The sequence below is a fragment of the Mustela erminea genome, chromosome 14 (assembly GCF_009829155.1).
Source record: "Mustela erminea isolate mMusErm1 chromosome 14, mMusErm1.Pri, whole genome shotgun sequence".
Classification (NCBI taxonomy): Eukaryota; Metazoa; Chordata; class Mammalia; order Carnivora; family Mustelidae; genus Mustela; species Mustela erminea.
This window is the reverse complement of record NC_045627.1, coordinates 55,086,799-55,103,031: the sequence shown is the minus strand read 5'-3', so window position 1 is coordinate 55,103,031 and position 16,233 is coordinate 55,086,799. Positions and strand designations below refer to the sequence as shown.

Genomic DNA, 16,233 nt, shown 5'->3' with positions numbered 1-16,233 from the left:
GGGCCAGCTGGCTTCCGTGCAGTGTTCCACAGCTGGTGTTTCCCAGACGCACACTGCCTCTGCTGTGTGACCTCAGGCCAGCTGCTTAAACTCTCTGGGTCTCTTGCCCCTTGTGGAGGAGTCTGACCACAGTCTCTGTAGCAAAAACCTATGGTACAGTCCCTGCCAAACGGTGGGTGCCATGTGAGTGTGTGCACTGCTCTCACATCCCACCGCCCGCAGCACTTGCTGGCGGCTCAGTCTGCCACGGCAGACCCCAGCTGTGGGCACCGGGGCCCCCTCCCAGGAGCGCCGTCCCTCACGGCCACCCCTGCCCACAGACCCGCTGTGTGACGAGCTGTGCCGCACGGTGATCGCGGCAGCCGTGCTCTTCTCCTTCATCGTCTCCATGCTGCTCTCTACCTTCTGCATCCACCGCTACCACAAGAATGCCCACAAGCCACCCATCGCCTCTGCCGAGATGACCTTCCGCCGGCCGGCCCAGGCCTTCCCGGTCAGCTACTCCTCGTCGGGCGCCCGCCGGCCCTCCCTGGACTCCATGGAGAACCAGGTCTCTGTGGACGCCTTTAAGATCCCGGTGAGGCTCCAGGCAGGGCCTGGGCCTGGGAGGCAGCTCTCCTGGAGGCCCTGCAGGGGGCGCCGGCCTCTGGCCTGAGGAAGCAGGGAAGTGTGGGGAGGGGTACCCAGGGCTCAGGGTGCTGAGTGTCGTGTAGCCCACAAGCAGCTTGTGCACCCTCGCCCACCAGGAAGACTCTCTGGGCAGCCCTTCCAGGGAAGGTAGGCGGGCATAAGGCTGTCCAGGGCCCCGGGCAGTTAAGCAGAGTGCAGAGTGCCAGGGGCTGATTCAGCTGGACTGAGATTTGGGAGGTGGGCCAGGCCATACCTGATAGGGAACCGTCCTGTGGAAGCCCCAAGGATGGGAGGAGGCCCTGAGGAAGACTGGATTTTATTCTCAGAGGAGGGGGCCCCGGGTCTTAGGGGTTCAGCAGAGGAGGCCCCTATTCGGCTTTCGTTCCTGCAGGCTGCTCTGTTGGGAAGTCTCTGGCGTGTGTACAAGAGTGGGAGCCCCGTGAGAAAGCACCACTCTCCTCACCCAGGCAGAAGGCAGCGGCAGGCAGGGGCTAGGCCAGGGTGGCAGTGGTGGGGAGGGGAGTTCGTTTGCGGAGGGGAGAAAGGGCTACCATGGGGGCCCCTGGGCCAGCTGCCGCAGAGGCTGGCCCCAGGACATGTAACCAGCCCGCTGACAGAGAGGCCGGCCAGCGCCAGCAGGCCCCCATTCCCCCTTCTCTGTGGGAGGGCCTGGGCCCGCAGTTACCCTGTGCTCCTTGGGGCCTCCTGGCTAAGGCTCCCCGCCCTGTGCCCTGCTTCTTCTGTGTCCCTGCGGGCAGCTGCTAGGGAGCAGGACGCCAGGTTCTAAGAGGGACTGAGAGGAGGGGTTTGTGTGAGCAGAAGCTCCACCTCCAGGGCCTGGCAGGAGCACGGTCCCTTGGCAGGAGCCTCCAACCAGAAAGCTCAGGAGTCACTGGCAGTACCCAACCAGAGCTGGGAGGCGACCACAGTTTGTAGGAGGAGCCACCCAAGGGTGCTAATCCCTTAGGATCGGTCTGGGCCATGGGAGCCATTCCCTCCCGTGGTAGACCCCACGGCCTCTCTCCAAGCTTTCCTAGTTCCAGTCACTCAGCAGACGGGGTCTGCAACCCCTGTCCTGGGAACCATCTCAGTCTCCGAAGCAGGCCTCTGGGCTGAGCCATTTGATTGCTTTATAAACCCAGGCAGTTTGTGGCAGGGTCCCAGGAAGGGCAGTGCTGGTGGGTGTTCACGCAGGGGGACACGCACTGCCGTCGGCCGATGTCACCTTGGACCCTCTGCACAGAGAAGCCAGAACCCAGCCTGAGGCCTAAGGGCTTCGCCGACTGGTTCTGAGAACATGCTGCTCAACTGCTTGACCTTAGTTGTCTCTTATATGAAGTGAGGAGAACTTTTCACATCTTTTAAGAAGATCAAATCAGTGCAGTCTGCACAGGCTCAGTGCCATTTCCACGTGCAGTGAATTCTTTCCCAGGGCAGGGTGGAGGTGAGGACTCCAGGGTAACCACGATGATGCTCGAGCCCAAGACACGGTGCTAAGAGGAGGCTGCCTCTGCTCACGAGGAGTGCACACACCTGTACTTGGGTGTTGGGAAGCACAGCTGGGCTCGTCAGGGTCCATCTGTGTGGGTCAGAGCAGTGCACCCAGGCCACCCACATCCGGCTGCAGGGAGAGTTGGGGCAATGGATGCCTGGTGTTGGCATAGGAGGGGAGGTCCCAGGACTTCCCAGGATCCCCAGGACAGGCTTTGGTATCCCTAGTCAAGAGTTCAAGGAGGTGGGGCCAGGCTGGGGCCTGGGAAGCTGTCCCAGAGTCATCTCAAGTGGGATTCCGGTGGGAAGACAGGGTGGGTAGAGGGTAGCATGATGGCAAGTGGGTGCGGGTTTGGGGAAACGGCCAGTCCCATGACAGGACCAGCTCCTTCCACGGGTCAGGAGGGAGGTTCCCAACTACCACTGTGGTACATTTTCTGGGGCAGCACATGGGAAACTCTGCCTGGACACTTGCATCCATAGCTGGGGATCCTGGGCAGCTTGGGCCTCTGGTGCCAATGGAGTCCTCTTGGGGCTCCTTTGGATCTCTGGGGAGGACAGACTAGGGCCTGGTCTGTAGGACATCAGTGTCTTGTGGGCCTGGTGTCCGAAGCGGAGGCAGCACCAGGAAGCTTGGTCTCAGCTCCCAGGGAAGAGGCCACACTCCCATGTGAAACACACACACACACACCACCACCACCACCACCACCACCACCCGGAGACTAAGTAAGCCCTGAATTCCTTGTTTGAGAGACGAGGACATGGGCCTGGGATGGCTGAGGGCATGTTCAGTAAACCGGGGACAAGCAAGGGTCCAGGTATCCAGTGTCAAGGCCATTCTGTGGCAACAGCTGTCTTTCCATAAGGTGCAGGGTCCTGCCCTCGGTGCAGGGGCATGCCCGTTGCCCACTAGGTCAGGTGACAATGGTTTGCACACTGGAGCTTGTCCACTGGGGGCTCATGATGGGTCTTGCCAATCTTCTTTTCCTCTTACCCTCACCAACTTTCTCCCTTCTCCTCTTCTTTCCCTTCCTTCAACCCCACATAGGAGGATCCAAAGTGGGAATTCCCTCGGAAGAACTTGGTTCTTGGAAAAACTCTGGGAGAAGGCGAATTTGGAAAAGTGGTTAAGGCAACAGCCTTCCGGCTTAAAGGCAAAGCGGGGTACACGACTGTGGCTGTGAAGATGCTGAAAGGTACCTGTCCAGGCAGTGTGCACACGTGGCTTTCTAGGAGCCCTGAGGGCTGGATGGAGCCACCCTGAAAACCAGAGTGCTGGCAGCCAGCAAGGGGCTTTCTAAAGAGCCCCCCACCCACCATTCCTATTCTTGAGCGGCTGCATTCGGGAGACCCCTGCCACGGATGACATGGGCCAGGGTGGTCCCTGGAGAAAAAGGGCAAAAGGACTTTCCTCAGTTGAAAGGTTCTAGAGTGGTGCTGCTTCTGCACCAACGTTGGGTAAAGACCGGAGTTTTTAAAAAATTAAAAGCCCTTTTGGTCTTGAGCTGACAGCTCTCCCACCCTAGTCTGCCCCACTCATTCCTCTCAGCCAAGTGCCTCTGGGGTCCTGGTGAAGAAGCCACCGTAAGGACTGGCCCCTGTCCCTTGGGGCCCTGCCTGGCCCAATCCCTGGCGGCCCCCAGTGGGTCTGCCCCACCTCTGTGACGAGTCGTGCCACAATTCTGGCCCTAAATGAGCACATAATCACCCACACACTTACTCTCACTGGTGTTTCTGAGCAGAGACTGGGTGGACGGCCCTCTGCCGTGGCCAGACCCTGGTTCACATGGACCAAGGGCCCAGTGGCCATGCAGTGGGCATAAGTCGGCCAGTGCAACACTCTGGGCTACACTGTGCAGGGTGCTTCTGATGCTTACCTAGGCTGTCAGAACAGGGTCTCTCCATCCCCCCTGAGGCCCCAGGCACTAAGGGGGCCCACTGAGACCATCTTCCAGGCCACCATATGTGGGTCCCTACAACCTCTCCCCGAGCTGTCCTCTCTCTTCCAAAGAAGCATGTGGCCAGAGGAGGCGATGAGGTACCGCTCGGCAGTGGGCTGTGGGGCAGCTGCCCCGGGAGGCCTGTGCAGCCCCTGCTTCTGGCTGCATACCCCTCCTGTCAGGCTTCAGCTCCTGGTGGGAGCGCAAGCACAGCTCTATCCCCACCCACCCCAGGATGCATGTGTTCAGTGTGGCAGGAGGCCACCTCTGTGAAGTCCTATCATTCCCAGCTTTCTCCAGAGCCTCACCCTCCTGTTGAGTGCTTGGTCAGCAAGGGTTTTAGGACATGAGACAGTCCCCTTACCTTCCAGAAGGTAAGAGATGGCAATTGCAGAGAAATACTACCACATACATACACAGCCTGGTCCCAGGTTTTTGTGGAAAAACCCTACTGCTGTGGAAGTTGGCTGCTGGGTTATTATTCCCTGGGGGCAGATGAGGCCACTGTTGACTATCCTACAGGCTAAAAGAAGCCCCAAGCATCAGGGTCCTTGGGGACCTTGTCTAAACCTGGGTAGGCTCTCTAGGAAGGAGATACCCAGGGTCTGTGCACACCTACCTTGTGCATCCAGTGACCCAGACTGTTCACAGAAGGGGCTTCTAGAAGGGATTGCTGTTCAACTCGCTGTGTTTATGTGCATTTCAGAGAACGCCTCCCCAAGTGAGCTGCGGGACCTGCTGTCAGAGTTCAACCTCCTGAAGCAGGTCAACCACCCGCATGTCATCAAGCTGTATGGGGCCTGCAGCCAGGATGGTAAGGCCGGCCAAGGGACAGGCAGCTACCCGGTGCAGGCCGGGGGTTCTGGGCTCCTTTACTCCTCTTCCTTCCCCTTCCTTGTCCTCTGTGGCTCTGGCCCCCACCTGGAGCATGTCCCCTCCTGTGTTGGTGAGAGGACCAGGAAGGCCTGCTGCTGGAGTGCTAGTGTGAGGCCTCCGCTCTGAGTGTGCTCCCTGGGTGGGCTGCAGCTGCTCCGAGGTCTCTGGTGGCATCCTGGTTTGTCAGGACCCTATTCCAGGTGGATCCCAGGGCAGGGAGCTCTAGAAACAGGTGGTGCATCCTGGGGACTAGACGTGCCATGACCTCCAAGTGACCACTGCCCTAGCCCTGCAGGGTGAAGGCACTGTCACCCTTTCTCACATAAGGACACAGGAGATTGGCCTGGTCGGTGCAACATAAGGTCCTCTGGCCATCATGTGTGCACGTGTGCATAGATGTGCGTGCCGTGGGTATGAGAGGACAGGTGCACCAGGGAGAGGGCAGCAAGGACGCTGGTCGGCACCCGCAGGACTCCAGGCTGGGCCTGGGACGAGACAGCAGCTTCAGAGATGCTGAGGGCTGGGAGCAGGGAGGAAGCGTTATGTGAGGCTTCCCATCCTCCGCCTGCATCAGCCGTCGCCAGCCTGAGCTGCAGCAGGGCCGAGGATGTAGAAAGACACGACGTCCGAGCAGCAAGGGCGTGCCTCCCAGGGGAGCGCTGTGTACAGTGGCCGACTGCCCTAGTGGATGGTGCTCCACCACCCAGGGAGCCTGCTTTAACACGTGCAGTGCAAGGAGAGCAAGCCATGCACGAGTGAGCCGGGTCTGGAACACGTAACTCCTGCTACTTGGCGCCCAGGCCACTGGCCAGAGCGGGGCTGTATCCTTCTGCCCACTTCTGGCAGGGTGGAGAGCCCGCCTGGGGACCCTGCAGCCTCCTTCCCTGCTCCCAGAGCTGGCCCAACTTCTGACGGCCCAGGACCATGCAGACAGCCAGCTCACAGCCCCCTCTCGCCCCCCAGGGCCACTCTTCCTCATTGTGGAGTACGCCAAGTACGGCTCCCTGCGGGGCTTCCTCCGGGAGAGCCGCAAGGCTGGCCCGGGCGACGTGGGCAGCGGGGGCAGCCGCAGCTCCAGCTACCTGGACAGCCCCGGGGAGCGGGCCCTGACCATGGGCGACCTCATCTCCTTCGCCTGGCAGATCTCTCGGGGGATGCGGTACCTGGCGGAGATGAAGGTGTGTGCCGCGCCCTCCCGGGCCCCCACTGCCTGTGATGGGGGCCCAGGTTACAGGGGTCCCTGCTGTTGTCTTCCTCACAGCTTGTCCATCGGGACTTGGCAGCCAGAAACGTTCTGGTAGCCGAGGGGCGAAAGATGAAGATTTCGGATTTCGGTCTGTCCCGAGATGTTTATGAAGAGGATTCCTATGTGAAGAGGAGCAAGGTACCAGGTCCCCTGGGTTGGGTGACCCAGGGCTCCCTGGCAGGGTGGAGGGCAGGGGGCAGGGTTCCCACAATGGGTGGGGCAGAGCCCTTAGGACGCCGGGGGAGTGGAGAGCAGAGTCTTAGCATATGAACTTCTAGCCCTCAACTTCAAATTCTTCCCTGATTCCTGGGTCCCCAGACACCCAGCTCAGGGCTCACCCTGGGTCTGTTTCTTCTCTTCCTAAGGGCCACACCCGACCTTTCAGGGCACCCACTGGGGAGCTGGGGCCCCGCAGCCTCTCTTGGTTTTAATCACAACCGCTTTTGAAGGTCACCTAGTGCTATGGAAGTGATAGTTGTCTCTGCAGTGAGACAGGGTCTTGCTTCTACAGGGTGAAATGTCCCCTGTTCCCTCTGTGTAGCTTTAGCTCTTTACTCAAAGGAGACTGAAGTCAATACAGCTGAGCGTGACAGTCATTCTGAGGCAGAAAGGAATGAACCACTTTACGGGTGAGGGTTCCTCTGGGCCGGGGGCCTGGGAACTCCCAACTGGGTGAGTTTGGAAGGCTCACAGGGAGGCCCTGGAGATGGAGTCCAGAAACACGGCATGGGGTTCTCAGACGCTTTCTCCGAACCTCTGAAATAGGTGGACTGGGGCCCTTCTGGGGAAGTCTGCTTCGCTGTGTCATCCAGTTCCCTGTGGCCCTTGTTCTAACCCTCTTAGTTCCACTGCTCTGTCAGTCACTCCCCTGCAGCCTCCTTGTGACAGACTAGACAGGACCACTCACAGGGCCATTCAGGAGCCACGGCTGACTGGCCTTCAGAACAGACACTGCTCAAAACAACATACAAAAACCACTTGTGTAGCCCTCAGATCTGCTGTAAGGGGCCCGGAGAAGCCCCACGTCACCACAGGCTGTGAGGTTGAGGTTTCGTTTCTTCTGGGGTTTCTGTTGCAACGGCATCTCTCAGAACTGCCGAAGGGGAAGTGGAGAGGGGCTGCTTTCTGCCCCATGCAGGGGTGTGGACAAAGTCTTCCTACTTCCTGCTCTCGGTCCCCTGAGAACAGCCCATGTCATGGAGCAAGGAAGTGTAGGTGTCTACACACGAGGCCCCCTGGAGAGCCCGGGTGGTAGGTAGTGTTGTTACAAACATGTGCCCCAGAAAGTCACACTTCGTTAAGGATGTAAACGCTAAAGAATGCTTTAAAGAAAAAGAAATTACAAGACATGTTGCATTAAAATGCAACACACGCATTTTTGGTTGATTTTTGTCCTAAGACTTACCTATTCAAAAACCCTTCCTCAAGTTTCATTGGAAAGCATCCATTAGGTGTGGCCCCAGCACCTCTACAGTGGGGACACTGTCTCAGAGGATGCTAGCAGGGCTCAGGAACAAAGTGATAGGTAAAAAAAAAAAAAAAGCAGCCTCAAGGCATGGAAACAGATTTCTTCCCTCAGCCTTCTCAGAAGAGCTTTCAGTGTTTTTGTGTCAGAAGTCCCCAGGATGGAAACACTGGAAGTTGGTTTCCTAAACTCATTCACCCTCAGAAAGGGGGAGATCTTCTGGATGTTGATCTTGGCCCACATGTTGGACATCACCACCCAGGGCAACCTAGAGCCCTCTGGACATGGCCATAGGGAGGCCTGACATGGGCATGGTGGTGATTCCTTCGGTTTCTTCTCACTAGAGATGTGGTGCGTGACAAGGATGCCCTGTGTAGCTATGGGCAGGCCAGCTGACTCCCTCCAGTATCTCAGCCATGCCTGAGAGACCCAGATTAGAATCACAGCCCCTCTGAGGCCGTGCTGCCAATTCTGCATCTGGACGCACTCTGGATGGCATTACTCAGCATCCCTCCAAAGCTGGAAATGCCTGGGACACGGCCTCACCCTCCTCCACACCTCCCATCCCTGGTTCCCAGGGTGTCAGAGCGTTGTTAATGCCTTTCCTTCATTCCCTTTTTAGGGTCGGATTCCAGTCAAATGGATGGCAATTGAGTCTCTTTTCGATCACATCTACACCACCCAAAGTGACGTGTAAGTGTGGGTGTTGCCTTCCTGGGGTCGAGGTTACATACACAGTGCACCATGAGGCCTCTCTGGGCAGCTTGGCTGGGGGACAAGTGCCTGTTGGCTCACACCAGCCATCTGCGATGACCCCCCCACCCCACGCAAGCTGAGGGGCCTTCGTGTATTCGTTCAGCAAATGGCAGGGGCCTATAGGGTGGTTCTGAGAGTCACGGTGGAATGCATGAGAGCTGAGAGCAGGGAACTACAAATTCCGCTGATTGCTCCCCTTCCCAGCCCCTCCCTCTCTACTCTGGGCACCTTAGTGCCACCCAGGCCCAGCCAAACAGTTCGCCTCTGGGGACCTGAGCGTGGACTGGGCTCAGGCAAGTTCCGCTGGGAGTGGAATGGTCCCCACCCGCAGGTAGGCTGGCCTTGAGTGAGTTGATAGGATGGTGTGTCCCTTACTGCTCAAAGATGGGAACCAAAACTTAGCCTTCCAGGTCAAACACAAGACTTGATAGTTTTCAAAAATACAACAGACTCATTTCTGAATGTTGTGCCATCCATAGAAACACATGTCTTGAATACTGTGGGCTGGGGAAAGGCAGTGCCTGAGCAGTTCTAAACATCTGTGTTCAGATGACGTAAAGCCAACTGTAGACTGTTGGAAAATGCAGAGAAAAGGGTAATGAAGCCACTGAAAGTCAACTTGAATCCCACTGCCCCTAAGTAACTCCTGCCAGTCCTGGCATACATGGACCTTCTAGTGTTTTCTGTGGTGTGCCGGTATATACTTCCTATTGCTCTAAGTGGGCTCATGTGATAATGCTGTTTTGTGATACGATTTTGTTCCCACTTCACAGTAAATTTTCCCTCACAATTAGATATTTCTCATAGCAGTGCCTTTTCTCTTTTAAGATTTTATGAAAGTTTCTAAGCCCACAGGAAAGGTGAAGGAATTGTGCGGGCAACCCTGTGTCCCATGGCCTAGGTCTCCATCTCAAGTGTTGCTGTATATGTTCGACTGCCCTGTGCTGTCTCTGATGGTTTGGCGCGTCGCCACAGGGCCAGCCAAGTACCTCTTGTCGGTGCGAGGCCCAAGCCCAGACAGTGGCTTCACGGGGCTTCAGCACTGCAGGCATGAAAGTTGGGTGGTCAGATGGCTTCTTCCCCGCCCCATTCTACACCTGTCCATGCAGTCAGGCCTTGGCTGGCTCTTTGCCCTGGGGGCTGATTGGGTCAACAGCTGCTGGGAGGAGGGACGTCTGGCCTGCTGAGACGTCTCACCGGTCATCTCGCTTCCCTTAGGTGGTCCTTTGGTGTCCTGCTATGGGAGATTGTGACTCTAGGGGGCAACCCCTACCCCGGGATACCTCCAGAGCGGCTCTTCAACCTTCTAAAGACAGGCTACCGGATGGAGAGGCCTGACAACTGCAGTGAGGAGATGTGAGCAGGCTTTGCTTTGGCCCATACTCCCTCCCTCCCTGTGCCCGAGCAGCCCTGGGCACAGGGTGAACTGGGTGGTGGGTAACAATAGGTCAGAGCACGCCAAGGCAGAAGTCAGAGAATCACCGTTGGGCACAATGGCAGATGCTGGGGACCCTGATTCTGCTGGGGGCTGAGTACGCTTCCTGGGACCAGGGTTGGGGCCGTGGTGAGACATGAAGATGGAGAGTAGGGCCAATGAGAAGTAGTAGGAAGGATCAAAGGGTTCTTCAGGCCCAGGAAGCAGATTAAGCCCAAGGCCTATCCCCACAGGACCCTTGGGGAGGGGAAGGTAATTCAGAATGACCTTAGGGGATGCGTGTTGGGGAGCCCGCGTGGAGGCACAGAGGTCAGCAGGGGTCAGGCAAGAAGACCTGGCACTGCCACCCAAGAGCACCTTCACATACAGTGATTCCAGCAGATGCTTCTCAGAGGACAGGCTGAGAACTCATGAGAACGGGGCCATCACAGGCAGAAATGTGCTAGTCCATTCATTCCACAAAATGTGTTGTGCACCTGCCACATGCCTGGCTCGGGTCTAGGTGTGGGAGTGCAAGGGTGAGCAGGTGCCATCCCCCTGGGTGGCCTGAGCTGGCAGCCGGCTGGCCCAGCGCACAGCCACATGGCAGCCCGGGGGCCCAGCAGCTGTGCCAGGGACCCAGGGAAATGGGGAAGTGAGGAAGGCAGCAGACAGAGGTATAATTGGCAGAAGTTTCGTTTGTCTGTTTCTATAACCAGTCATATTTCCTAAGAGTTTGAAAGACTGGCATTGCTCCCTCAGCCACCGTAGTGGGTTTGGCATCCTCTCAGCTGTTTATCTGAAAGGAAAGTGAAGACAAATCTCTCTCAAGGGAGAGGAGGAGACTCAGAAGATGCTGGACCACAGCACCACGCACCCTGAGCGCCTAGTGACCCCTCAGATCCTGGCCCAGCTCAGAGAACAATGTCAGCGAGCAGAGACGGCTTTGGGGTTTGAGAACAGAGCCGTCTGGGCCCAGGGCATGGTGCCAGGTGCAGCGGCTGTGGTTGGGCAGTCCTTGCTGGGTCGTAACTGCCCACCCGTGCTTCCCACCAGGTATGGCCTAATGCTACAGTGCTGGAAGCAGGAACCGGACAAGAGGCCGGTGTTTGCTGACATCAGCAAAGACCTGGAGAAGATGATGGTTAAGAACAGAGTGAGTACCTGGAGCCAATTGGTGGTGTCGGCCATCTGTCGGCTGAACATGGCAGTGGGGGGACTCCCACCTCACCCCAGTTCTATGGAGTTCCCAGTGCAGGGGCAGAGCAGGTCTGCGCAAAGGGAGGTGGTCACGCTGTCTCCCGAGGGCAGCTAGCATCTGAACCCTTCTCTTTGAACCTGGCCCCTTCTCAAATCATAAAGAAACCCAGATTCTTCCCTTTATACTTTGAAAGTACTCTCCATCGATAGGTGTGAGAGGCAAATCTCAAGGTCAAAATAATTTTTAGTAACAGAACATGAGAGAGTAGAGTTGAAGTGGGTATCCTAAATTCAAATGCCACGAGGGGCCCAGTGGGTGGTTGGAAGTAGCTAGGGGGTGGTGGGGACTGTGGCAGCCAGGAGCACGCCAGCCCCTCTGAAGGACCCCTTACTGTAACCACACACAGTCTAGAGGCATAGGAGTGTTAGAGTGTCAGGTCTTCTGAATTTTAAAGGATATTTATGTTAAGTTTTCCAATCTCTAATGTTAGTAACTCATTTAAATTTCCAAAAGCTCAGTCTAGTCCAAATAAAGCATTTTTGGGAGCCTAGATTCAGCCCATGTGCCTCCAGCCTATAACTCTGTAGGTAAGTGAGAAAGCCAACAAGTTTCAGCTAATATTTATTGAGCAACTGCTATGTGCCATATTCGGTCTCAGATGCTGGGAATACAAGTAAACAAGACAGGCGCAGATCTTGCTTTCAGGGTTTCATCTTCGCACTGACACATTTACTAAAAGTTGGGATTTCTTCATACACAAAAACAAAGGTGCATAGTGTAGAATGCTTGTAATAAAACCTAACATCAGTGTACCACTTGGGCCAAGCCTCCAGATCCTGGGAACACAGGGTTCCCTTAAATAAAAATAACAGGTGATGCCATGAGAACCAGCCTTCCTAGGACAGAACTGAGAAACAGCCAGGAAAATGGTAGAACTGTTCTTGACACATTTAACCAGGGTGGCGGCAGGGGCAGGCACTGGGAAATCATCAGGCTTAGTTGCTGAAGCCCCATAGCAGCACCCTATGGCCAGCCCACCTCGACAACTTCAGATTTCTGGCCCTGACGTGCTGTTCTAGATGGTAGGGGTCCTCAGAGAAAAGCTGAAAAGTGTCCAGCACTTTAAAAAAAGTGTCGGAGATGCTTCCTGGTCCTCCCACATGAGTAACGGGCTGCAACGAGCTCTCCCGGAGCCTCGGGTTTGGTAAACAGGCCAGTTCTCCCGTGCTGGGTGTGGTACCCCTTCATGCTGCAGAGGTAGCACTAAGGCAACAAAGGAGTCCATTTCTGCCCTTCAAGAAGGTGAATTTCTAGAGCGAGCAATGAGGGCTGTGGAGCAAGGCCAACAAAGCAGAGGCTGGGAGAGGGGCTGTCTGGCCAGGGCTCAGATATCGCAGAGAAGCTAGTAAGCCAGCACGGGGTGGGACTCAACCAGGCCTTCTGCCTTTGGGCGGGGAGGGGCTGGGGCAAGTCCACCTGTGAGTGGGGTGACTGGCCATCTGTCTCTTCCAGGACTACTTGGACTTGGCCGCGTCCACCCCATCTGACTCCCTGCTTTACGACGACGGCCTCTCGGAGGAGGAGACGCCCCTGGTGGACTGTAATAGCGCTCCCCTCCCTCGAGCCCTCCCCTCCACGTGGATTGAAAACAAACTCTATGGTAGAATTTCACATGCATTTACTAGATTCTAGCAACATCGTTCCTCTCTGCACTATCCTTAACTCTCTGTAATGCTTTTTAAGAGTGTTTCTGGTCTGAATGAAACCAAAGTTCCCTCTGAACCTTTTTATTTGTAAATGTCTGACTTTGCATCCGTTTACATTCAGGCATTTTTGAAACTATGTTTGTTTTGTTTTTTTTTTTTAAAGGATGTGAAAATAAGTATAATGACCACTACTGCCCAGCCACTTAGGATTATGGAGAAGAAAGAGAGCTGGGCAGAACTCTCAGGGGATATTGAGAAAATGATAAATAAGTCATTTCTGGGGTGGGGAGGTATCAAGTCATAATATTTCTTATTTAACTACTGGGATAAATTTACCCAATGTGGGGAGGCATTTAACTGAGACAGGAGGAACCCGCGCCACCCTGACTGCATTGAGGGCACAGCCGGTCCCTCCCAGACCCCACGTGGGCGGGTAGGTGGCTCTCAGAGGCCACTCAGTACTGGGAAGCAGTGGCCAGCCCGGTCCGAGCCCCGCCCACATGCCCGCGGCCAGGGAGGATACGTGCAGACTCCTGTTTTCACATCCTTTGCATCACACAGTGTCCTGACAGTTGTCACTTACCAAGTCAGTGCTAAAAGCTGGAGCAAATGCTTTTGAAAGAACATAGTCTGTGGTGCTGTGGTCTTGCAATGGACAGTAAATACGGTTCTTGCCAAAACTCCTTCTTTTGTCTTTAATTAAATACTTGAAAATTTTTGTGTTTCCTAACTTAATCATTGACTGTTTTTAAATCTGGGAGTTTGAAACATTTTTCGGCCGAGATTGTTCCTTTTGCATGCCTCCTGAGTCACTGATTCCTTGCTGGCTTTGGGTCTAGCGCTACACGCCATTTGTCCTGCCGACGCTGTGGGGCTCGCCCGCGTGCACCCTTGATTTGGAAGATTCTGTCCTCCGTGGTGGGCTTGGATGGAAGACGAGTAGGCTTCTTACATTAGAGAACTTTTTATAGAAGCTTCCCCACTGCAGTAAGCCCTTTAACTCACCACTGTTTTATGCTGCCTTAGAAAAAAGACTGAAACAGGTCAACAGATATTTATATCAGATTTCGGAGTTCGAAGCTCATAAAAAGGCAAAATTGGCAGTTTCTGTTATGTTCCAGTTACCAAGAGAGCATGTGATCTTTCCCCCAAAAATGTAACCTTGTTTTTGGAAAGCTGGAGCATGAAAACATTCGTGTAATTGGCACAGAAACTAGAAAGTTTGGTTTGAACCTCAAAGGGAGTTTTGCCAAGGCCTTACTGTTTGCACATGAAGTGTTGGTTCTTCAGTGCAGAACAAATGATCTGTTTTCATTTTTAGGCATGTCAGACCCGAACTGGCCTGAAGAGAGTCCTGTACCACTCACGCGAGCTGATGGCACTAACACTGTGTGTCCAAGATATGCAAATGATAGTGTATATGCTAACTGGATGGTTTCACCCTCAGCGGCACAATTAACGGACGCATTTGATAGTTAACATTTCTTTGGGAAAGGTAACGGGCTCCCAAGGGGAAGAAACGTACCGAGAACAGAAAGTCTGCCGGCCCCTCCTTTGTACACTTGACACTGGCTGGTGATTTTCCCTCCTGGCAGACATAGCCACTGGACCCAAGTTGCGAGTCCAGCCTTTTTTTAGTCCTTCCTCTTTGGCCCTCAGCAGCAGCCTGTGTTGGCCCGTGTTCACCAGGGACAACCACACACTCTGTGCTCACACACGTGGGTCCCTCGCTCACTACCTGAGCTGTCTGATTTTTCTGGTTGCCGCCAAACAGGGCACCAAGGTTTAAACACGAAGCACACACACACACCAGAAGGGCAACAGGAAAAATAAATAAATTTTAAAAACCTGACCCAAACGACATGTCCTTGTTCAGAACAAGAGCCCAGCAAGGCCTCAGAGTGAGGTCAAAGCCTCCCTCTACCCACACCCGCCAGGGCTGGAGGGGACGAGGGGACCTCGGGATGGGCCTCCGCTCAACGTTTGAGATCTTAAGAATGGTTTTTTAGAATCATGGCACCATTTCTTAGGAAGACATTTGATTTTTATCATGATTTAAATGATTCTTAAATGTAGCACAATGGAGAGGTTGGCTGCCATATTTGTGATGTAGAGGGGTGGTGTGAGGGGAGAGGGCTCACCAGACACTTCAGTCCCCATCGCTGAGTAATCACTGCCCCCTGACGAGAACGGTATGAAGCAAAGGGGCGTTTGAGTGGCCTCGGGTCGAAGGGATTGCTGACTTGGCCGCCATGAATTCCACTGCTACCAGCCTGCCAGCGGTCAGCACACCACAACATCTGGTGCCTGAAAGCAGGGGCTCATCTCACACAGCGGGAGTGGGTGGGGCTAGGCTCAGTCTAAAAGGGACCGTCAAGCTAGCTGTGTTAGAAGTAAGGCTGACAATAGCCAAGGACTGCTACACCTCTGATTACAGTTCTGATGTAGAAAGACAATGTTTTGGCTCTCATAGAGCTTGTGTGAAAAGGTATGTGCATCCACTCTTTTCTGTGTTTGTAACGCAATGCTGCTCTAGCAGGACATTTCTGTTTACTAGATTCTGATCATGACTCATAAGCTTTTTGTCATTCTTCACGGCTTGTTTGTGGTCACGGACACTCAGCACTCCTCCCATCTTGTGGGGGTGGCTTTTGGGAAGTCCCCGGCAGCTCTTCTGTCTGCAACTTCGGCAGAGAGACTCGGTGACCAACACCCTGCCTGGTCTTCCGACTTAAAGCCCGGTGAAGACAGTGTCTCATCCAAATACTGTAGCTTAGAGGCATTTCACAAAAGCAGTAAAATTAGGGCATTTCTGTAGGTTGGGTGAGTATGTATCAGAGCCTCACGGGTATGTGTGTGTGTGTGTGTGTGTGTGTGTGTGTGTGTGTGTATGAGTGTGCACACAAACCCAGAGAGAGAGAACTGGAAAAACACTTACAGGAGATGTGACCTGGCTTTAGTTGAGGTCGTTTTTCAGACACATTGTGGTAAGTTCTTTCACAAATATCTAGCTGTGGTCAACTTTTGGTTTTTAGATGTGATTAATGATAGTCTTCTTAAATGAAGAAAAAAGAATAAACTTTCTCAAATTGTTAAAGATACTTACTCAATAAGTGTGAGTTGCCACCGTAGGTTTGTCCTTGGCAGGGTGAGAACTCCAGGTCTAATTGGCTGACGCAGTGATGGGGAACTGACCCTTGACCAGTTATCTAATTGTCTATTCCTGAATTTTAAAAGCACTCCTACTTACTAGTCCTTCCAGACAAATTTCATATGCATATACACCAAAGTTACTAAGTATTAAGTATTATGGAGTATTAAGTAGCAGTCTGTCAGTTATTAAAATTTGTAAAATCTATTTATGAAAGGTTATTAAGCCATATCATGTTAATTTGCTTTTGTAATCAAGGTGACTAAGGAAATAATTTCAGTTATACAAATAAAATCATGTATCATAAAAGGCGTAAACTTCTTTTCTCTTTTTAACTCCCTCGTTGGAAACATCAGG

The 16,233-nt window shown here is 54.1% G+C and overlaps 1 protein-coding gene across 1 annotated transcript in view; it reads left to right on the top strand.

Moving 5' to 3' along the window:
• The window catches only part of RET (ret proto-oncogene), a 51,908-nt gene extending 35,723 nt beyond the window's left edge, over positions 1 to 16,185 (top strand). Inside the window, exons 11-20 of the mRNA XM_032314054.1 lie at positions 321 to 577; positions 3,170 to 3,317; positions 4,768 to 4,875; positions 5,901 to 6,115; positions 6,199 to 6,321; positions 8,271 to 8,341; positions 9,623 to 9,760; positions 10,875 to 10,974; positions 12,532 to 12,679; positions 14,047 to 16,185. Of these exons, the coding sequence (XP_032169945.1) occupies positions 321 to 577; positions 3,170 to 3,317; positions 4,768 to 4,875; positions 5,901 to 6,115; positions 6,199 to 6,321; positions 8,271 to 8,341; positions 9,623 to 9,760; positions 10,875 to 10,974; positions 12,532 to 12,679; positions 14,047 to 14,204 (1,466 nt within the window). The 3' untranslated portion in view covers positions 14,205 to 16,185. The remainder of the gene's footprint in view (positions 1 to 320; positions 578 to 3,169; positions 3,318 to 4,767; positions 4,876 to 5,900; positions 6,116 to 6,198; positions 6,322 to 8,270; positions 8,342 to 9,622; positions 9,761 to 10,874; positions 10,975 to 12,531; positions 12,680 to 14,046) is intronic.
• Positions 16,186 to 16,233: the final 48 nt, after the last annotated feature.